Source organism: Lemur catta, chromosome 12 (genome assembly GCF_020740605.2).
Source record: "Lemur catta isolate mLemCat1 chromosome 12, mLemCat1.pri, whole genome shotgun sequence".
Classification (NCBI taxonomy): domain Eukaryota; kingdom Metazoa; phylum Chordata; class Mammalia; order Primates; family Lemuridae; genus Lemur; species Lemur catta.
The window spans coordinates 77,504,829-77,528,301 of record NC_059139.1 but is presented as its reverse complement, the minus strand read 5'-3'; the positions used below and the strand labels follow the sequence as shown (position 1 = coordinate 77,528,301).

The 23,473-nt window shown below is 39.8% G+C and overlaps 1 protein-coding gene across 2 annotated transcripts in view; it reads left to right on the top strand.

Moving 5' to 3' along the window:
• EPB41L4A (erythrocyte membrane protein band 4.1 like 4A) overlaps positions 1-23,473 on the top strand; it is a 232,472-nt gene that overhangs the window by 175,857 nt on the left and 33,142 nt on the right. For both annotated transcript variants that reach the window (XM_045566141.1, XM_045566139.1), the window contains exons 13-17: positions 10,645-10,735; positions 13,138-13,221; positions 14,219-14,332; positions 22,073-22,120; positions 23,123-23,200. In XM_045566141.1, coding sequence (XP_045422097.1) covers positions 10,645-10,735; positions 13,138-13,221; positions 14,219-14,332; positions 22,073-22,120; positions 23,123-23,200 — 415 coding nt within the window. The remainder of the gene's footprint in view (positions 1-10,644; positions 10,736-13,137; positions 13,222-14,218; positions 14,333-22,072; positions 22,121-23,122; positions 23,201-23,473) is intronic.

The following is a 23,473-nucleotide window of genomic DNA, read 5'->3' as shown; positions in this document are numbered from 1 at the left end:
AAGTACGGGGCCTTAGATGGGTATTGTGAAGTTTTTGTTTGTTTGTCCCTTCTGGGTCAGCGGAGGACAGGAAAAGGAAGGAATTAGTATAAATTTTCATACAAGGGAATGAGAACAAGGCTTTCTGATCAAGAATTGTTATGTGGGTGGTTATGGAGATGATTTCCAGAGGATGTAACAAGAGTTTGTTTTGGAGAGAACATGATTGTGGCTCTCCCTTTTCAAGTGACAAATCAGAAATAGATAATCTACTGAGATATGGTCCAAATCTGCGATCCCACTTTCTTTTTACCCTGACTGTAAGAACCTCTGCTCTGAGGGGAGGCTTGGTTGCTTCTTAACTGATTTTAACCCTTTGCATGAAGAAGGCATGCAGTATGGTAGCGGGTGAATAAAAATTCCAAAAGGAGTATAAAGTTGTACCTGATTTGAGTGGATTTGTATTCCAGGTCTAACTTGGCTGTGACCTGTAACTCCTCACTCAACATTCTGAGCTTTTATTGCATTATCCATAAAATGAAGGAATTGGGTACTTAAACTTTAAAGACCCCTCCTCTTCCTAAAATTCCCTTATTTGCCCTGCCTTACCTGTCACAGAGTTGGGAAGCCAGATATGAAAACAGATACAAAGAAATTGTAGAAAGCCTTTTTTTTAAGTATGGTTTTTACCACTTGGAAGTCTCACAGACTTGTGAAAAACACCTTCCCAGATTCCAAAATATATTTGTGTCTTGGAAATATATAGCAATTTTTGTATTTGGAAAACCTGTTATCTGATTCTTTAAAACATCTTAAAGTTCAAATAAAACTCTTATTGGCACATCGAATCAAATGCACTGTAAGAACCTTGGCTGTAGTACAGTTTTAAAATGATTGTGTTAGTACAAATTGACCAGATGAAGTTGAGATTTTACCTCTTTGGTTAACTCCTAGTTAAAAATTAGTACTGTCTGGCTAGGTAAAAATTAAAAGAGACATTCCTTTTCAGAAAGGTTTTGCATAGCTCTGTCTCTGTCTTTGACTAGGTTCAAAGGTTCTGAACGTAACCTTCGATTAGTCCTTTCTGGAACCTGCTTGTTTGGGAAGCCAGCAGTGGGGATTGCTCCTCGTTGGCAGTTGTTGCAGTTCTTGATTTGACTAAGCAGTTAGGCAAATGGCCCTGTTCCCCCTCTTTCTTCTTCCCAGGCAGGCTTGGAGAGAGTGTCTGTCAGCCGTGGGAGAGTCTGCCTGGGGCACAGGTATTCCTGAGCTGATGGTCGCTGAGGATCCCACACCTTTGTTTTTCTATCAGATTCAGGATTCACGGTGGGGGTTTCTATGCCAGCATCTTCTTCAGATTTTGAGAACTCTGGGGTTGGTTTTTTTTTTTTTTCAGTGGCTCTGCTTGCCTTGCCTATTGGTATCAGCATGAAAAATGTTTGTGGTTCCTGGAGTCAAAGGCTATTTCAGCAGACATAAGCGGAGGAGGTGAGGTAAAAGAGAAAGGAAGTACTTTCACTGAGGAGCAGGTGCCCCGCTTGGCATTTTATACGCTGCAGTGTGTGGAAGGGGTGGGGGGACAGCCCTTTGTAACAGTGGCCTTGGCCCCGCTGAGGAAACTGCCTGATCAGAGTCCTTCTCCAGAGAGGGTGAATTGGAACCCGGAGGTTGAGTCACGTAGCTGAGGGCGGCCAAGCCTTTTGGGGGGCTGCTTTACAGCCTAGGGACCAGGTCAACCCTGAGCAGAGAAGCGTGTTTGCAGAGAAAGAAGAATAGAGTTGACTCACTGTGAGAAACACTTAGGGACCACGCAGCTTTGAGAAGAGAGGGAGACTTAGTAGCCGTGAATTCCAGCCTGTGAGACCCTGCAGTGTCTTTACCATGCATTCCTTTCTAATTTGAGCTGATTTCCTTGCACCAAAACAGTGGATAATGTCACTGGATACAGTCTTTTCAGTATCTGTATGAGGAATGTGGGTGATGTTCTCATCTTACCTATGAGGAAACTGAGGCTCAAAAACATTAAGTACTTGTTCAAGGTTACGTGGGCTGTAAGAGCAGAGTCAGGATTTGAACCCAGGTCTTTGGAGTACTAGGGCACATGCTTGGAAAGTAAATGGAAAATAGAAAAGGTGACAATAAGAAAGGTCTAGAATGATTTGAAAGTACACATGTTCTGTTTTTTTCCCCTGTGTGATTTAGTTGAGGTCTAACTTGTTTCAGCAGATATTCTTGAGAAGTCAACACATTCTGCTCATTTATAGAAGAGCAAGTCAGCCTGCTTTTACTTCAATCCATTTTTTAAAGAAAAGGTTTAAGTTTGTTGGGACATCTTACCTAGCACAGAGGAGGGAAAGCAGGAGCAGTGGTAATTGCAAGGAGAGTTAGGTAGATCACGTCGTCAGGCACATGTTTGCTCAAGTCTGCCTTTGTTGATACTGCTTTCCATTCTGCCTTGAAAATGATGCTTATTTTCATTCTGTAAAAGATTTATTAATATATGGCAAGTCTGGTTAGATTTTCTCTAAAAAGTTAATGTTTTCACTCTTGAGAGTGTTTAGCATTCCACGCATAGCTACGAAAATTAGAAAAGCAGACAAAACTAAAGGCCTATTATATATTTGAGTTAAAATCATAGCGTTCATGAGTTACCACAAATGATACTTTTTTCCTTTTCCTTCGTATTCAACAAGAATTTATTGGGCGCCTCTTTGACATAAGATTCTATTCCATGGAGCACAGACGATTAAAAATCTATCACAATAAAAATAGGAGTAAGGTTGTTGCTAAACTGTTTCATCATAGTATTCACCATAATATTCTTGAATGGATATGATACATGTAATTATTAGGGAAATAAAACCACCCTATTTACCTCATTGAGAATTGTTTTCCAATAAAAATTTACCTTTTATGTTTGATAATTTATCAGTGTTAATATGGTATACTAATATGCTACTATTAATTGTAATAACTTAGTTCAGAAGAAATTTTTAACACTTAGAGATTTATGGTTATGGAAAATAAAATTGTAATTGTGTCACAGAAGTGTGATATGGTGTTAAAAACTTTCAAACATAAAACATATTAGGGATACATTTTTGCAGGGGAAATGAAATCGAAATGCAAATGTAAGGAGAAAATGCTATGAAATTTCTAACTGCTCAACAACTCATTTCATACATTTTTAAAATGGATGATATCCAATTGCTATGGTTTTATTACATTGGAGACATTTAAGAGAATTATAAAACAGTTCCATTTTAAAATGTTAATATTTATGCTGTGAATTACATCCTTTTGTACTATTTAAACTTTTGATGAAAAATGGTAGGTATCATCTTAGAAATGTGCACTGAGGTACTTAGCTATCAAAATTCTGTTAGTGAGTACTTGGGTAAAAATGTTCTAAAGACCACAGAGTTAAGGCCTCCTAGATATGAGTTCAAACATGGGAGCAGACACAAACTTTCCTGATCTTGCCTCAGCTAAATAAACCCTTTAAAAGCAATCTTTATGTACAGTTATATGTCCTTTATATTTGTATTTACTTTATATACCAATACAGTTGTATCAGATAAAAACTTCTAAAGTAGTATTTTAGCACTGTTCTTTGAAACAGAACCAACTTTAGGTTAGGTGTTGAACTGTCCACCTCCCCTAGACCAACTGTGGTATTTGAGAAGTGACTAGAGAAGGTTTGGTGTATGTCGCTTTAAATCATACGACCCTGCTGAGGGGTTGGGGGAGGCAGAACCAGGAGTCCCACCAGGATAGAATGTGAGTAGTGCCTCAACTCTCTTCCCTCAAGCTCCTCTACCACAGTAAGAAAAACTTGGTATCCAGGCAACTTGTGACACCTCTTGCTTGCAGCTGGCCACTCACAGATAAGTGTTGTCATTGGACCCAAGGGGGCTTGAAGGAAAGATGAGCAACCTCTGCTGTTACTGAGTCTTCCAATAGTAGAACTCTTTCATCCCACTCCTCTGTGGGTCTATGGGAGTGAGCACATGCCTTTCTAGGCTCACAAATGCTTTATTGTTTTTGAACCGGGCATTCTGACCCAAAAGGAAGGGCGTCTGTGACTGTTTCTCACTCAGTGTGTGGCTGTGCAGCCCTGGGGCAGGGGCAGTACACCCAACTTACACCCCCAAATTATCGTTTTGGTAATGACAGAAGCAGAGGGATCCAGGAGAGTGCTGGGTCGGGAAGAGGAAATTGGAAGCAGACCAGCTCGGGAGGGATCTTTCATGCATAGACATATTTTCGTAGCATCTTTCTCATCCACACCCATTTTTTATAATCTACCCTCCAGCTTTTTAGCAGAATGCCTTGTTTGATCTTGCAGTTGACATGGAGCAAAATCAGTGTCTTAGAAGTCTATATATTTGTGGTAAAGAGGCAACTGCATAAATACCACTCTTGTGACTTTTGAAGGCAAAAATGCTTGAGAACAGCAGGGGTTTGGCTGCCTCTTTAGGATGAATGGACAGATGTCAGGCCTTTGAACTTTTATTAGCCATTGGATGTAAAAACACCTTTATTTTCCGTATTGTATGTTTTGAAATTTAGTTTTGCTTTCTATTATTTAATGAGTGTATGTTCTGTCAAATATAAAATTTTTCTTGATGATAGGAAAAAAATATATAAGGCTTTCTTGGCCATTTTGCTATTTGATCATAACTTGTGGTGTAGAAAATGTTTTATTTTGCTAATTTGCTATACTATCTACCAGTTTTTCCATACCACCCAGTATAAAGTTGGTGAAACTAAGGCAAAGTGACTTTGAGTTGTCAGTGAGAGAAACAGAGCTAAAATATATTATCAAATATTAGTTCATTCTTAATTCATGAGTATCATATTTCTTTTGCTAAGTTGTACTGGGTTAGATAATATAAATCAGATTTTCTTTACTGAAACCTAATATGTTGAAAATAGTTATAATCTGTAGTGATTATTTGTCTTAGAAAGTTTTTTTTTTAGGTTTAGGGAAGAAAATAAAACATGTTAAGTAGAGTAAAAGTTAACCTAAAAGTTCACAAATTTATATTTGAGAGTTTTTCAAAGAAATCATCTATATCACAGTCTGCTTCATTAGCTATGTCTGTTTTCCCATGTAGCAGAATAAGGTATTCTCACTTGTCAAAGTTTTGTTTTTTTTAATGTCACCCATTCACCCTCTACACCCATTCTGTAAATTTAAACAATGACAAAATTTTAAGTAACAAAGATTTGATTTAGATTAACAGGTGTCAAATTGAGTTATGAATTTTGTAAGACTTATAATGATATTTAAATGCAAAGTGTTTTGTAATTGAAAATACATGTATATTCATCACCAAATCTTGACATGACAAGGATGACTTTGAAGAATTGCCCCCAAATCAAGTAGCTAAATAGATCCTGGGAAAGTTGATTCTGTTTCTGACAACCACTCTTCCTGAACTGAAGGTGAGGGTTACTTAAAATGAAGGCACTCAAATGTGAACAGAATCTAACTACACAAACGCCTGGCAGTGGTCTGATGCACATAGGCTGGGAGTATTTGCGTAGTGTGTGCTAAAAATGCACAGACAAGACTCTGCAGCTTTGGACACTGGCATTTCAGGATGTATAAACTACAGGGAGTTGTGTGGGCTTATATTAAGCTGCAGTGTCCACCAGCCCAGAAACAAATATCACAGGCCATGGCCTAGATTTGGTTCATAAATGATAGCAGTCCCCTGATTAACTTGCTCTTCCAAACATGACCAGCCTCTTGCAATAAAGCTTTGTCTTTTTTTATGTGAATAACATGTAAAATAAATTAGATACTCTTGATTAATTCTAAGTGGTCTTGCTAGAGTTAATATTTTATCTAAATTAAAATACAGATTTACTTAGAAACCTTCATAACTATATATCAGTAACTGATCTTTGTTATAGGTGATCTGTGGCTATTATTTAAAAGAGCAGCATGCTATATAGCACTTCGGTCCCCAGCAGGCCCGGTGCTGGTCCATGGCCTGTTAGGAAAGCGGGGCCGCCCATCACCGCCTGAGCTCCATCTTCTCTCCCACCCCCGACTTCCATGGAAAAATTGGCTTCCATGAAACCAGTCCCTGGTGCCAAAAAGGTTGGAGACTGCTGCACAGCAGAAGGCTGCTTTTAGAGCTCTAAGGAGTAGAGTCCTGCAGGGCATGTGGCTGCATGTCCTGCTGAGCTGCATCTCACCTACCACCACATCCAGTTGTCTTGTGTCCCATTGTTGATAGTTACTACACATAACAATTATTTGAGTTTTCTTCTCCAGTGGAAAAAATGATAGAAACAGATACATCCTTTCTAATAATAGACCTTCACTGAGTACCTATCATGGGCAAAAAACTATGCTGGAAGTCATGAGAGAGGGCACAGGGATGTGTCCTTCATTTTATTAGGAATTTGAGGCCTTCCTAAATCTTTAATTGTTAAATGAATAATTTTGTGTATATCAAATATTTTATGAAATGTATATATAACAATCCATGTTTCTAGATATTTTAGGCAGAAAGCAACTGTTAGCTTTATCTAAAAGACAAAGAATTGCCCTGAATGGGTTGATGTGTACAGTGTAGGAAAACTGCCTTCAATGTTTTAATTTTTGAAGTGGGCAATGGTTAAATAGCAGTTTACTTTATAATTATTTGTTTATATATGTGTGTTACACTCTTTGTATGTCTGTTATAATTTACAATGAAAATGAATGGGGGGAAGGATTTCTGCAACCTCACAATATCTTCTGGAGTTGTACCTGAAATTCCTTTTTATTGGTTAATTTTATTAGTTAATATTTGGCCTTTCCTTTTTCTCCTCTTCAAAATGGGACTTATGTGTGGCACATAGTACATGAAGACACAAGCCCTTTATTATGATGGGTTTATCAGATCACTCTTCTCTGTAGCCCAGGAGTATGAGCAAACGTAGGAGGGAAGATTCTGGAATGTGACATGATGAGGGGAGGAAAAGTTTAGAGAAGGAAAACAATAGTGCATGTCAGCAAACATAAGTAAGGCGTAATCTAAATTTCTTACCTTTGCAAATTTCAATAACCGACACATAACCTAGCTTTACTGAATTGATTAGTTTTCTTCTCAAATGATGGTGTGGTAAAATCTCACTAACTTGAACTAATTAGTAAGATGTTAAAATATAGTATTTTGAAAATATTATTTTTGATTATTTTAAGTATTTTAGTTATTTTTAAGCACATATTTAAAAACATGAAGAATGCTAATAAACATTGCCTAATTAGGGCTTTTTTAAGGTTAGCATATGAATATTATATGAATGGATACTTCAGAAGTGCTCCTAGAAAGTTAATGCTTTTAAGTGGTTTTTTCCCAGGTAGTTTTGTTTTCCTCATAAAATTTTTAAAGCCCAGGCTTGTCCAGCTCACATTAATTATAAAATAGAGGAGTCCATATAAAGAGATATTTAATACATATCAACAGACTATAATATAGATGGTAAACAGCAGTTCCCTATTTGAACATAAAATAACCATGATTTCGATTGTATTACTGACTATACCTTATCTAATTTACCTTGTATATATGAGAGTTACATGATTGTTAGTAAATTAATCCTGACAGTTGAACAATTTATTTTGAAGAAGTCTGGGTATACTGGTTGTGAGTGTTTGTGAGAGAGAGCACTCACATGATTTTTTTTTCCTTAAATTCTTTTGGAAAACCATACAACTAGTGTTTTGTCTTAAAAATTACGATTCGGATATTGTGGCTAACCAAATATTGCTTTCTTTAAGAAAATATATAAACATAGTTTATAATTTTTCTATTTTAAAACTATTCTTCAGTTACTTTGTCTACCTATTAATTTTTGGAAGATTTAGATGGAAACTAGGTGAAAAGGATTAAGCAACCTCACTTTCTGGAAAATGAGTGGTTGTAAAACTGCGAAAAGACTAGTCAGTCTAAGGAGATGAGGATTGGAGCAAACCTAGGTTTATTATTAATCTATTACCCAGGACTTTGGTTAACGGGATGATCACCTTTGCTCAGCTCTTTTTCTGTTCATGTTATTGGCACTGGGTATTGGTCCATCTGCTAAGTCCCTCTGCCCCAACCTGGGCAAACAGCCCTAGTACATGAAAGTCCCTTTCATTTATATTATAAATTAGTAATGCCTGCTGAGAATGATACTACGTTTAAATAAAGTTTATTAGGAACAATTAAATATGTTAATGTTAGGGCACACCTACTGTCTGTGGGTGCACATGAGTTAGTCCCTCCTGCCACTGCCCCAGGGCCATACCACCTAGAGTTCCATGTGTGAGAAGCAGCTTCATCCCAAATCTGTGCCTGCAGAATTGAGAATTTGCCGTTGTGATTTTTTGATCATGTGGCTATGGCAAAAGTGACTTAGATGGTGACCAGCCACTGCTGATGTTTGATAGCACATGGAATCATTCAAGGAAACTGGTTGTGTGCTGTTTATCACACCTGGTGAAATTTACCCCAATGTTGTTCTTTTCTCATGCGGGGATTAAGGATGTTGTTCAATTATTGGTAGTGGCTCCAACATGAGCTTACCTTTAGTGTCACATACAGCTTCCGGCTTGCCTTTCCGTTTCAGGATTCCAAAATAGGAACAAAATTCAGATATTTGAATCCATGTCAAATTCCTTAGAGTAATGGTTTTTGAAACTCTTATTTGAAACCACTCTGTTTTCTCCAAAGTGTGTTTATTAATGTTTACCTTTCCTGATGGGTAGCCAAATAGCTCTGGAGGAGAACTGCCAGCTTTGGAGGTGCTCAAATGTTCCTTTTGTCTTTCAGTCTTGGTTGCCCTGGAGAGAAAGTATTCTTCTCTTAGTTGGCTATTAGGTCTTCTCCTCATTGGACATCCCTTCCCCTTGTCCTCTAAAGCTGCAGCCCCCAACTCCTGGGGGACTGGTCTGTGGCCTGTTAGGAACTGGGCCACACAGTGGGAGGTGAGTGGCAGACAAGCCAGCGAAGCTTCATTTGTATTTACAGCTGCTCCCCATCACTCACATCATCGCGTAAGCTCCACCTCCTGTCAGATCAGCCGCAGCATTAGATTCTCATGGGAGCTGCAAACCCTACTATAAACTGCACCTGCGAGGGATCTAGGTTGCACCCTCCTTATGAGAATCTAATATCTGATGATCTGAGGTGGAGCTGAGGCAGTGATGCTAGTGCTGGGGAGTGGCTGCAAATACAGATATCATTAGCAGAGAGGTTTGACTGCATAGTAAATGTAACAAACTCGAATCATGCTGTAAACCGTACACCCACCCCCAGTTTGTGGAAAAATTGTCTTGCATGAAACCGGTCCCAGGCGCCAAAAAGCTTGGGGTCTGCTGCTCCAAAGAATCTCTCTCTCCCAGTTGATCTTTAATTTAGACTGACTTTTGAACTGTTTGTAGTAGGCCACAGATGGAAGTATTGCGTGATTTAGAGCTACGTCTCTGGAGCCAGGCTGCTTGGTTTCAAAGCTTGCCCCACTACTCATGAGCTGTGGGACCTTGGGAAAGGCCATTTTTTTAATCTTTAAAAATGGGCAATAGTATTATCTAACATGGGATTATTTTGAAGATTACCTAAGTAAATAGATGTGAAGTGCTTGGAATAGCACCTAGCACATAGTACGTACTCAATGAATATTAGCACTTATTAGTATTATAGACTCATCTACGTGACTCAAACTCTCAGCAGTTAATGGTCATTGTGCTTTGGAGTCAATGACTCTAACTGTGGACTTACCCTGCAAGAGCGGCTCTGAGGAAGACACAGCTGCATTGCGTGTAGACTTAATGGAACGAGGCTGGGGGCTTCTGGGCTGACTGATTTCTCCTGCTCATCAAAACTGCCTCCTCCCAGAGTTGCGTGCTGTTGGAGAAGAGAAGAGTAGACCCTATTACCTGAGCCCAGGAATCTCACTCTTGCAGGCTTATCAGCAGCCCCTGGCCTGAGAATGGAATCCAGACCTGGAGGGGCCTGGGCACTTCACTTATCTTGATCATGACTTCCAACATTGTTGTGTCTGCCGTGGGCTCCCTCTGCTGGTCCATCTAGCATGTATGCAAATCAATGGAAGAACAGCTTTTAAAAATTCAGTTTCAGATTTTTTGAGAATGTTTGCATAAGAAACATGTTTGAAAACTTTTTGTATATGAGTGATATAGATCACATCAGTATTACTCTTTTTTGACATTTGCATTATGAGTTAGATTTGGAATATATATTTTTGGTTTGATTTTACATAGGGGCTGTCATGACATGCTGAGAAACTTCTTCACAGCATAGTTATCAAGAACTGATTATTATGTTTTATATTCCAGTGTATGATATTAAATATCTTAGAAATCTTATTTTAGCAGCCTAAAGAATGTCTGTGATGTGGGACTTAGTTAACTCCTAAAGTCTGACAAGGTCATAGCCTAGACCACCAGGACATCATTATATTGAGGGTTTAGTACCTGTCAGAAAATAGTATCTGAGATATATTGGATGATTCATTATTTACTTGGGGTTACAATTTATCAATAAAATATGCCATGATATCCCTAAAATTGCATTTTAAAATAAGTCTTCTGCTTTATGGTTTCCTTATCGCTGTCTCCTTTCTCCCTTCTATCTTTCCTTCCCCCTCTGCTACTAGGATCAAACAGCATAAATAGGATAACCACAAACATGGAAAATGGAGAAAATGAAGGAACAACTAAAATTATTGCACCTTCACCAGTAAAAAGGTCAGTGCAGTTAACTGAAGAAATATACGACTATATGCTGTCATAAGAATGATTTTTCCTGTTGACAAGGTTAAAATCTTTTCACTTTGATAATATTTTTGATCCATGGGTTCCAGTAAACAATCTCTGGGCCAAAGAATATTAATACTTTAAAATGACAGTGAAATATAAAACATCAGGACCTGCCTCTGTGTTTGAAGAAAACGCCCTCTTTGTTACAGCAAGGTGAACTCCCAGAGATCGTCTGTGGTCTGCATTGTCAGCAGCAAAGTGGAAATTCCATGTGATTCTTAAAATGCCATGATATAATGGACTAACTCAGGGGGACTTGCAAAATAAAGTAGATGACATTCATGTTCAATGTACTGTGTTCATTACAGTGGTGCACTGAACTGTGGCCCTGGAAAGAGGGTTTATAGCATTTAGAGGCGTCGGAGCCTCAGAAGCCAGGGATTGCATATGTATGAAGACTTGTCATGGTCCCCTGCGTCAGTATCCCCAGTGGCATTCCCCAGTGGAAAAACCTTCTTTTAATATGTTACACGGATTGTTTCCCTGAAAGCTCAGCCTTGTTCTCTGTTAAGACACTGTTGCAGAGTCACTTTTTCCTATCTCCAATTATGTTCGTGGAATGGCACAGACATACAATGAGCAGCTTTCATGAGCTTACTTTCTCTATAGAGGTGGCCCCCATACATTATGAAGTCCAAGCAATCAGATATGTGACCTGCAAAGACTTCTTAGTTCATCAACTCCATCTTTTATTAGTAAATAATGGTGTCTTCATTCAGCTGGACTGTGGATACTTTGAGGAATATCGTTTATAATTTCTCAGCAAGATAATTTTAAGATCTGAAGATTCTTATAGTTGCAATATTTTACCCAGGGTTTTGCCTGTATTTTGTTCGAAAACATTTACAGATGATCCTTTTGGAATGAGAAGTTCCTTACCTTTGCAGACACTTTAGTTTACTGTGTGTTCATAGCTGGCCTCATAGCTGTGAATAAAGTCAGCTTCCTCTGTATGCACAGGGCATGCTTGTGGTATATCCAGCATAAGGGCAGTAATCGTACATGGCATTCAGATCCCAAGCCCTTTTTATTAATAGAATGTTCATGAAGAGTTTCATGCCTTTTGCAACCACATTCCTGCCAATAGTACTGTAACCTGAAGGACTGCCAGATTTTCCCACTCAAGCTCCAGAAGAGAGACAGGGAGTTAATGCAATTAACTTGCCACCCAGGGTTTCATTATTTTTAACTTTTGTCTTCTCTCTCCGTTCCTCTTTCATCTCCCTGTTTCTTTTCTCAAACTCCCCTTTCTCTTCTTCTTCTTTCTGATTTATTAAACACATACACTTTCTACTGTCGTGTTAAATATCTACCATATTCATTATTTTTCCTGATTTCAAAAGGTAAGCTTTTACCTTGGGAATCGGATCTTCAGAAATTTTTAACCTTTATAAAAATAATGTATTTTTTATATATAAAACCTACCTACTATACTAATACTATAAGTTACATGCCTTTGTCAGATATATAATTTTATAGGTTTGTATTAATTCCTACATAGATATAGTATGCTGGGGTGCAAATTTATTTTCTTTTTCTGACTTTGTCGTTTTTCCTCTCCCCTCTTTGTTGGCTGTTTAGAACAGAATCCTGCTATGATCATATTCTAGCACGATTATATAGAGAATGCCTTAGAAAGCCAGGGTTTAAAGTGGATTGGGCACTCACTGTTCTATCTTTATCTGAAGCTAAGGCTCCGGAGGAAGTGAGAGGTGACACATCCCCTCCCCCACTGCCGACTGAAGGCTTCTGATGAGTCCCTTCCTCTGTGTCTCCCCATGTGTTTCTAAAACAATTTGTTGGGATTGAATAACAACTCAGTTATATTTACCTTCTTAGGGCAGAAAGATGATACTAGGTCAGGAAATAGCATTGGAAAGTCATTCTGATTTGGAAGGATGAACTGAGATATGGTGGAAGGTCAGTTTGGGTAGCCTGAGCTCCAGGCTGCCTGGCCCTCACGGATTCAGAGCCGGGGGCCTCTAACCCCTGCTGCAGAGACGGAGCCAGCCGCTGCTTTTCTTGCTCAGTGGCTGCCCTTGCTTCGTATCCTATAGGTGGACCCTCTCTGACATTTCTTAGCAGTTGATGAACCTGGCTTCTGTTGCCCTAAAGCAGTAAAACCAGAAAGCAGGGGGAAGGATCCAAAAGTGCTTGTTGGAGACATACTTTCTAGGCAGCCATCTCATGTTCTTTTTGGAGTCACAGGTATAAATAAGCAAGTAAACACATTGTAAGACTTGTTAAGTAGTTTTCCTTGAGAAATAAGTATGTGAGTTTACTTTCATTTTCTAGTTGATTTATTCTCCATATTTTTTTTTTAATTAAAGCTTTAAGAAAGCAAAGAATGAAAACAGCCCTGATACCCAAAGAAGCAAATCTCATGTACCGTGGGAAGAAAATGGCCCGCAGAGGTAAAGGGAATCATTGTTTGTATAAAGGAGAACAGTAGCAGAGGGGTCAGCCGCTGCGGCTCATTGAATAAAGGAGTCCCGCTGCCGTGTGGCGGGTCGCAGCTCGCGGTGGACACGGCAGCCGGGGTCTAAATCAGCGTGACGGGTGGGGGTGGGGGATTTCTGAAGTGGAAATCAACAGTCTGTTCCTTCATGGGAAACTTCTTCCTGCAAAGACAAAAGGGAAACCTAATGAATATTAAGAAATTACCTGAAAGGTTATTATAATAGTTTAGAGTAAGATAATATATTGCTGAAAACTCTAAATGACTTATTAATGATAATTCTCCCATTTCACAGTCCTCGTAAAAACTTTAGGTGAAAATGATAGCTGATGAATAGGGATGGTAGAAGACCTTTATTCCTAAAAATATGGAGATCTTTGGCTTCTTTCTATATACAACTACCAAACCAGTGACAGACCTGCATTATAACTTACTAGTATTATTGTCGTTCCAAATACGACTACCTAGGGGTCCAAATTCTAGCTCTGCCACTTCTAGACCCTTTACTTGGGCCACTTTATTAAATATTCTGTATTTCCATTTTTTCTGTTAAATGGCTGTCATAATTGTACCTTAATGCTGAAGGTTGATATGAAGATTACATGAGATAATGAATATAAAGCCTTTAGCCCAGTCAGTGGTTAGCAAGCAGTAGGTTCATCATAAATGTGAATTGTGATTGTTACCATGGTGCATGTTCATTTCTTACTATTGAAGGCTAGTGAGGCAAATCCATTCCTGCAACATAATGACTTTTATCATTTGATTTTATCAGATCTTACCTCTCTTTTCTTTCAAGAAATCTTGTCAGCAAAGAGAACCATGTGCCTGTGTTGCATGAGCCCCTGGCAGTGCCGGCTGTGCAGTTCTGAGCGAGTCTCTAGCTCTGGGTTGGGGTGTTTGCTCCTCCAGGCCCCTGTGGGCTCTTGTTGACCGTTCCTCTTTCACTGCAGTGGACTCTACAACTCTCCCAACGACCGCACTAAATCACCAAAGTTCCCCTACACGCGTCGCCGAAACCCGTCCTGTGGCAGTGACAATGACTCTGTACAGCCAATGAGGAGAAGGTGAGCTGAGCACAGCCCCTGCTTTGTAGCTTTCAGTGGAACGTTTGGGTCCCGGGCATGTTTTTATAACAGATAATTCTCATGATGCCATTACTATTTGTCTTCGCAAGATAATGGGACGCTTACTCTTTTTTTTTTTTTTTTTTTTTTTTGAGACAGAGTCTCACTCTGTTCCCTGGGCTAGAGTGCCATGGCATCAGCCTAGCTCACAGCAACCTCAAACTCCTGGGCTCAAGCGATCCTACTGCCTCAGCCTCCCGAGTAGCTGGGACTGCAGGCATGTACCACCATGCCCGGCTAATTTTTTCTATATATTTTTAGTTGTCCAGCTAATTTCTTTCTATTTTTAGTAGAGACGGGGTCTCACTCTTGTTCAGGCTGGTCTTGAACTCCTGAGCTCAAACAATCCTGCCGCCTCGGCCTCCCAGAGTGCTAGGATTACAGGCGTGAGCCACCGTGCCCAGCCAAGGAAGCTTATTCTTTTTGGAATAAAATAAGCATTTATCTTAAAAAGCCAGAGTTTTAGAGAATAAGTTCATGAAGTATTGACGGGAACTTGGTTTCTGTATCTTAATTAAGACTAAGTTAAAAAATGTGTACATGATATATATATAAAAATGTGTATTATATAGTGCATTATAATATATAGTATAATTAACATATATTAATGTATAAAAGGTATTAGATGTTTCTTCCTGGGAAGACAAAACCACATTTAAAGATAAGTCTTCTTAGTCGAGTCTGAGTGCTGTGTCCTCCAGACTGATAGTGTTCGTAAGTCCAGGTAATTCCCCTTTCAAAGCACAGAGAAAATCAATCTGTTGCATTTCAGCTAACAGGTCAGAATGTTCGTGGGGATTATATTTGTGTATGTATTTCTAAATTTTGTTAAAATAAAACTTTATCCAGAAGTTTTGGGCTCTACAAAGCAGTCTGGGCAATGAGACAGATACAGAGAGGAAGACCTAGAAATGACTTACCAGTGAAATTCATTTCACTCCTATATTATAGGACTGTGTTTTACTGTGGGCACCCACATAATTGGTACTGTATAAGTGGCTTTTATAATTTTAAGAAGTTCAGGTCATGATGTCACATAACCATCGATACTCTTTTTATACACACTGTGGATTTAGAAGCAGAGCCTTTCTCTCTCCTATGCGGTTGTTCATACTCACTTGCTGGTCCTTCCTTGTTTGATCCCTTCTGCTTCTGGCAGTTTCTCAGAGCCTTGTCCCCCAGCTTTCTGAAACCAGGCCCAGTTTCACTGAAATCCTTTGATGGCTAAGAGGAGAGAGGTCTACATTATGTTTACCTGGTAGGATTGAGAAGGGAGGCTAGATCAGGATCAAAGGTGATTAGATAGAATAATGAAGTAATGGTTGGCATTTGTTTGGTATTGACCATATTCCAAGTATTAAGCAAAATACTTACTATATAATATCTCATTTGATCCTGATATAACCATATGGGAATTGGCATTTGTATCGTTCAGTCTTGAGGCATTTCTAGCACAGAGGTATTAAGCAGGGAATTGGTGCAAAGGTATGAGTGGGATTGAAGGCACAAAAGACAAAGAGTGGTGTGACCCACAGATCTGGCCTTTGTTACCGCTCCTGGAGGAATACAAGGAGGGAAGGGGCTATTACTCAGAGACCAGAAGCTGCTTCTGCCTTTGAGCTGGCACTCCTGAGCCTTGCTTGGTGCTGACGTTGCTGTTGGCACCACTACACACGCTAAGCAGGAATCACTCTTGCTGCCACCACTGGAGGTACCAACACTATGAAGAAAGCCATGGAATGCCCACTTCTCAGGAGTATTGGCGTTGATGGCACAGGTGCTAACAGAAACAAAATCACTTGCCCTTTTTTCCTGCCTTCAAATCTTCCTGGATTGCCTCTCTAACTGGAACCCAGCTGGTGAGGGAGTCCAGGAAAATATAATTTTTAGCCTTCCAGTAGAGGAGAGATTATAGACCAGTTGGTAGGGGCTGAGTACCAGTGAAAAATACCTGGCCCAACATCATCATCACCCTTCTATAGAGGAGAAAACTGAGGCTCAGGGAGATCACAGCTTGTCCTCTGTGGCACATCTAAGATTTGAATCCAGGTCTATATCTCAGAAAAAGGTGGAGACAGTGAACCCTTTTTTAAATAAGGCCCTACCTCCGTCCTTACTGAGCTTTCTTCTTAGGAACTCCAAGGGTTGGTTCAACTTGGACAGTACTAAAAGCATTTTGTAGTGGTATTGTTTTGGTTTTAAGTGCATTTGTGTGTGTATGTGTATTGAGGGGATGTGGGTGTTGGGAATGACTAGATACAATAAGAACCTGGCATGTATTACTGTTGTTAGATTTTTATAGTTTTTCATCCTTAATTATTAGTGCAGTTTGTCAGCACTCCCTAAATATTAATAAGATAATTGCATGCATTGAGCAGATTGTCATTTTTAATACATTTGAAAATGAACTTATCAAGTTTTGCTAAAATATGCCAAAATTAACATTGTTTTTATCCAAACTAATTGCTTAAAATAGTTTGGAGCATATACATTTGCAAATTCAGCCTTCTATACTGAGGTACATTTTCTGCTGGCTTCCTGGGAAACACAGAAGTATTTGTGGAGAGTGGATACAGGATCCTTTCATTGGCATAAGTCCAGGGGAAAGACGATTTTAACTTACCAGGAGGAGGATCTTTTCGCCTGAGCAGCCATAGAGCCTTCTGCCTGCTGCTGTGTGTCACTTAAAGGTCTCTTGTTGGGCATGTGTGTTTTGAGGTGACCAGCCATTGTTACATGTTGGCATAGAAGAGCTAAAGCACGTTCTTCTCTGTTTCTTTCCACTAGAAATGCCCTATAAATGTCCCTGTCCTTGTCAGTCTTATTTTGTCTTCACACACATTTACCTTGCCCCTGGGCACAGATCCTGCCTTGCTGAATTCACTCTGACATTTAAACCTAAGCTTTGTCTTCAGCATGGAAACATCTCAAGGACTTAAATTTAATAAAGGAAATTCTATTTTGCTTTGGATGCCAGAATAATATGTTTTGCAATAGATATCAAAATTTCCTATTTTGTCAGTTGTTTGTCATGAGGTGGATACAGTTGTCAAATTTTGACTGAGTCTAGAACAGTGGTCCTTAACCTTTTGGGGTGACAGTACACTCTGAGAATCTGATAAAATGTTGGATTCATTCCCTAGGGGGAAAAGGTACATATTTAAATACACATAGGCATTTTCATGTAATTTTCAAGGTTTATGGAGACTCTGAAGCCTACTTGTTTAAACATTCCTATTCTAGAAAAAGAAAGCCAGCATATATTCTGGTGGTTCAATACATTTTCATTCCTCAGCTTCCATCTTTATACTCAAAAATGTTTGAGTGCCTACTATATACGAGGCAATATGCTAAAGAACACTAGACAAAGTGCCTGTCCTTTGGGTGCTTACAGACCATTAGGAGAGAAATATATGAGTGACATAAATACAAGTACAGTTATGACTTGGATCCTGCCAGTAGGAGGTGAGCTCAGTGGGACTGGGAGGATCAGTGCGATGGGTGGAGGAGAGGTAGGTGTCAGGAATGAAAGCCAGGCTTGTGCAATTTTATGAATTCAGGTGCCACACACAGGAATGGAATCACCAGGATATTACAGGCCTGAAAGGGACAACTGTGTGAGTTTAGTTTCTGATATGTTGAATTTATGGTACTTCTGAGATGTCCAAGTGCAGGATTCACATGGGTTCTTGGATATAAGTCAGGAGCTAGATTAGCTGTCTAGACTGAATTATAAACTTCTTAAAGATATTAATTGAAATATGTAATAGAGATGAAGCTGTCTAGGTAGTCAGTGGTCCCCAACCTTTTTGGCACCGGAACTGGTTTCATGGAAGACAATTTTTCCACAGGTTGAGGGGCGGATAGCGAGTGATGAGGAACAGCCGTCAATACAGACGAAGGTTCGCTCGCTCTCCCACAGCTCATCTCCTGCTGTGTGGCCTGGTCCCTAAGAGACTGGTACCAGTCTGGGGCCAGGGGTTGGAGACTGTAGATATAGACAGAATGCAAAGACAAAGTCAATGATAGAGCTATAAGAAACTCCAGCATTCTATGGCTTTGTTGCAGAGGATTAGCCAGGAAAGGAGACAGAGAAATTGTGGCCATAGGAAAAATCAAGAGAGCAAAAATCTGCTTACCAAATTTGTCCCTTCTTTCTTCATTCCCAGAATACTAGAGGCCAGGTTTGTATCTCTCAGCATGAGATTAGAGAATCTCACTCTTAGAAATGGACAGGTACAAGAGAAAAGACCTACGATACTAACTTCCAAAGGATCCTCCAATGAAGTGGTTGAAACTGTCCCATATTACAGTGGAGCCGTCACTTAACATGGTCTTCACCATCCAGAGGGCCCCAGTCTTTTTAGCACCTAATGCTTGGATAGGAAGAGAGAGCCATGATCCCCTGCATTTGAGGATAGCTTCTATCTGGAAAGGCAGAAACTGAAACAACTGGGTATGGGTTGAGTAGGGGAACTGACAGGAAACAGAGATAATGTAAGAAAGAAAAATTTCTAAAACTGTAATTATTATCTTTATAAAATGAAAAACGTATCAATGAGTTGCCATAAAAGGGTACGAACCAATGAATATTGAGTTCTTAGACTTTAAGTTAGTGTGGCAGAATTTAAAATAATCCATAGAAGGTTTAAAAGATAAAGTTAAGGAAATCTTCCCCAAAATAGAACCAAAAAATCTAAAATAAAACAAATACATGGAAATAAGGATAATAAAATTATCAAACCTAGATATCAAATGTTCAACTAATGATATTTCTGAGAAAAAAAGAACAGAGAAAATGTAGGAGATGGAACTATTAAAGAAATAGTACACACCAGGAACAATGGCTCATACCTGTAATCTCAGCACTTTGGGAGGCTGAGGTGGGAGGATTGCTTGAGGCCAGGAATTTGAGACCAACCTAGACAATATAGCAAAACCTTGTCTCTACAAAAAATTAAAAATAAAATTAGACAGGTGCAGTGGTGGATGTCTATAGTCCCAGCTACTCAGGAAGCTGAGGCAGAAGAATCCCTTGAGCCCAGGAATTTGAAGTACAGTGAGCTATGATCACACCACTGTACCTCACACTCTAGCCTGGGTGACAGAACAAGACCCCATCTCTTAAAAAAAAAATACAAGATAGAGAATAATCCACTGAGCATTTGACATAATAGATTCAAGAACTAAAAATTAGATCCATACCAAGATTCATTACCATTAAATTTCAAAAACATTATAGATAAAGAGAGTTTTAAAGACTTGGGGTGGGGAGGGAATATGAGAAAGTATCTGTCACAAATGATGACAAATAAGAATGACATTGAGGTGCTTAACAGCAATATCAAAAGGCAAGGAAACATTGCCTTCAAAATTCTGAAAGGCGGTTTTCAATTTAGGATTCTATACCCAGATAAAGTATACTTGTATCTGTAGAAGAAAAATATTTTCAGGAATTTTAGGTCTCAAAAAAGTGTGCCTGTCATGTGCATTTTCTCTGTTAGCAACTGAAAGATACACTCTACCAAGACGAGTAGCCATCAGACCTGGAAATACAGAGTCCATCATACAAAGAAGCAAGAGGAATTCCCTGGGTCATGGTGAAGGGGGTTAATCAAAAGGACGTCTGTGCAGTAGCACTGGAGGGCGGGAGGTCTGGATATGAGCCGGAGGGCAGAGGGTGCAGGAGGGATCTAAATGGAACTTGCAGATTACCGAGCATCCATCCGTAGCAGGAGGAGTTTTGCAGTTCTCTCAGAGTTTAGATGAAGAATTTGTGATAAGCAAAAGAACACTAAGCAAGTGAGATATGTATGTAGAAAACTAGGCAATCATCCTCTCTCAGAAAAGTAAAAGCCTATAAAAGAATGGAATTGTATTCCTAGATCACTACTTAGATCATCTGTGAACAATATTTACATAATTGTGTTTATGCTAAGTAATTGCCTAAAAATTTGATAGAAGGATAGGGACCACATTACTTGATGTGTGTGTATTGTGGGAAGTGGGAAGAAGTAAGCCATAGTGGTGGCATCAAAAAGCCACGTCCGCCCCCATCAGCGTGGGAAGGCACTAGGTAACAGATGGTTAGGGAGTGGAGCATGGGCGCAGACGCCTCTCTCTAGAAGTTTGGCTTTGAAGAAGAGTGATGGCTGGGTAGAACTTGAGCGGGGAAGTAGAGTCAGAGTAGGTCTGTGTTTGTTTAAGTAGGAGAGACTTGAAAACGTTAATAGCTTGTAAAAACCATTTTCCAGAAGGGCAAGTTGAATAGATGCAAGAGGTGGAAGGATCATTAGTGAAAGTCATTGAGAAGATATGAAGTGATGGGACCCACATAGCACAGGTGGAGGCATTGACCTTAGTTGTGAGGATAGAGCCATAAATAACAGAGAGGGAGATGCTGGTAAGTTTTTATTTTTGGTAGCAGGAAGCTGAAAGAGTTCCATCTGATGGCTGCTTTTTCCTTTGGAAGGAGAAAACAAAGTCATATGCTGAAACAGAGGTGCCATGGGTCAGAGGGGCGCAAGGTGAAGAGTTTGAAACCACTTTGTGCTTAGATCAGAGAAAGGTGGTAGGATTGCTGACCCGTGCTGTGGCCCCACTTGAGGGTTGTGAATATGGATTTGTAGTGTAATTAATATGCCTCTTTTGTGTGACTCCTTCCAACACTGCTCAGCCAGCTGTTTAGGGCTGGCCCAGAGAATCTGCCTGGTTGAGTTCACCCATGCATGGGGTTTTGCCAAAAAGATGGACTGGAAACCGGAGTTGGGGGAAGCATTGTATACTGGCATGTGTGTTATTGAAATGATGGGCTAGGAAATCTAAGCTGAGTAAAGGGGACAGTGAAGAGAGGTGAAGAGCTAGTGCAAAGTAGCAAGGTGAGGAGACAGTCCTGTTGGGGTCAAGGGAGGGGAAGGATGGAAATAGTTGAATAAGCGATAACAATAGCAGCTTACTTTATTGAGTGCTAACAGTGGCTCAGGTCCTACTCTCTGCATTTTAAGTGTATTTATATTATCCTTTAAGGGAGGTTCTGTTAAAACTGAAGCACTGAATAGAGAAGTAAATTGTTTAAATCACACACATCATCAGTGTAGGAGAGGAGACGGGATTCACATTCAGGTTTTCTGGCTCCAGAGCCCACATTTTTAACCAGGATGCCCCAGTGGAGCTGTTCGGAGGTAAATAGGAAGTAGTAAATGGGAAGGAGAGGAGATTATGGTCAGAGGGCAGTGTTTGGAGGTGGTTACAGATGATGAAGTCCAAAGTGTGATCATGATGTAGACTGCTGAGTTGCAGTGGAAGAGGTTATTGGAGAAGACAGAAAGGAACTTCAGGGCCAGGGTATTGGCAAGGGTATCTGAGTGAGAGCTGATGTCAGGTTATGGCAGAGATTGGTTTGGCGGATTGCAGACCTGAAGCTGCAGACTAACCCCACCACTGGATGAATGGAATTCAGACTGCAGCCCCCGCTAGATTGAGGCCAGTGGTGGGTGGTACGTTATATTTCTGGGACCTATCATAGGGTTGAGTGTATATGTATGATTTAAATGTGTGATGAATGAACAAATATAAAACAGATATGCATTAAGTGAAGGGATACTCATTTTGGTGTGCTTTCCTTAGCCTGTTGGTAATTTTCTGTTTTCTTTAATGTCATCATTTATTTGTTTTTCATAGGAAAGCCCATAACAGTGGTGAAGACTCAGATCTAAAGCAAAGGAGAAGGTAAAAAACAAAACAAAACAAAACAAAACTGGAAGGAGAGTCAGAGAGAAGGAGGAAGGTTTAGCAGAGTAGCAATACTCAGTGTACTCAGAGTTGAGGCAAGAATGGGGGGATTTTTTTTTTCTTTCAAAAATCAATTTTGGCTTCAACTGATTCTCAGTCTTCCATTCTGTTGTATCCTTAGACATTTCTCTTTTTTCTGCTCCTTTGTGTCTCAGAGAAGCTGTCTCAGTTACCTGTTGCCATATTATAAACCACTCCAAAACCTGATGGCTTAAAGCAACAGCAACCGTATTTATCTCGTATAATTCTGTCAGTTGAACCGAAAGTTTTCTAGCTAGTCTTGCTCAGGGTCTCATGAGGCTGTGGTCAGCTGGCAGCTGAGGCTGTGTTATCCAGGGGCCTTTCTCATGTTGGCATTGGGCAGAATGGCTGGAGGCCTGGGACCTCGCTGGGTGGTCTCTCCACGTGGCTAGCTTGGGCTCCTTTAGATGATGGTTGGGAGGAAGCAGAAGCTAGCAGTCCATTAAGGGCTAGTGCTGGAACTGGCAGAATATCACTTCCACCTCGTTCTTTTGGTAAAATAAGTCACAGGACCAGCGTAAATTCAAGGGCTGGGGAAATAAACTCCACCTCTCTCAATGGGGTAGGGTGTGTGACAAGACTCTGTGTCCATATTTAGTCTACCGTGGGTGCTTATAGCTTTGCCACGTCAGAATTCTGTTGGAAGTAATTGATTTTGTGGTCCTTTCTGGGAACATGGTGACATTTGCCTTCATCTGCTTTCATATTCCCCCTGCGTTACTGTTTTCCTGAGCTGTAGACTCATTCAGATGTCTTTGTTCAGAAACACTGACTGGGCAAGGGACAATACAGCTCTTTATGTTTGGATAAGTAATTTTATTGCAAAATTAATTCCCAAGAACCAATTCGAACCTTTCTGAATTTTTTTGTCATAAATGTGGGTTTTTTTCTCTTTTGCTCTTATCATTTTGTCTTCAGGTCGCGTTCACGCTGTAACACAAGCAGTGGTAGTGAATCAGAAAATTCTAACAGAGAACACCGGAAAAAGAGGAACAGGTAATATCTGAATATCATAATTAAGTGGCATTCTGAAATCAGAGGCTGTCACTGGCGGTAGAAGCTGCGTATCCTGTATATTGGTAAGCCTGGTTTTCTCATCTGTGTTTAAGAAGGAATCTGGCACTATTTTGAAGCACTTAGTTTAGTTTCTTATCTTTACAATAAGATGATTAAATAATTTGACAATGAGGTTTCTTCGTGTTTTAAACAAAAAAGATAATTCCATGTTTAGCTACAATCTGTAGTGAATTTTTCTAAGGCTAGTAAGAA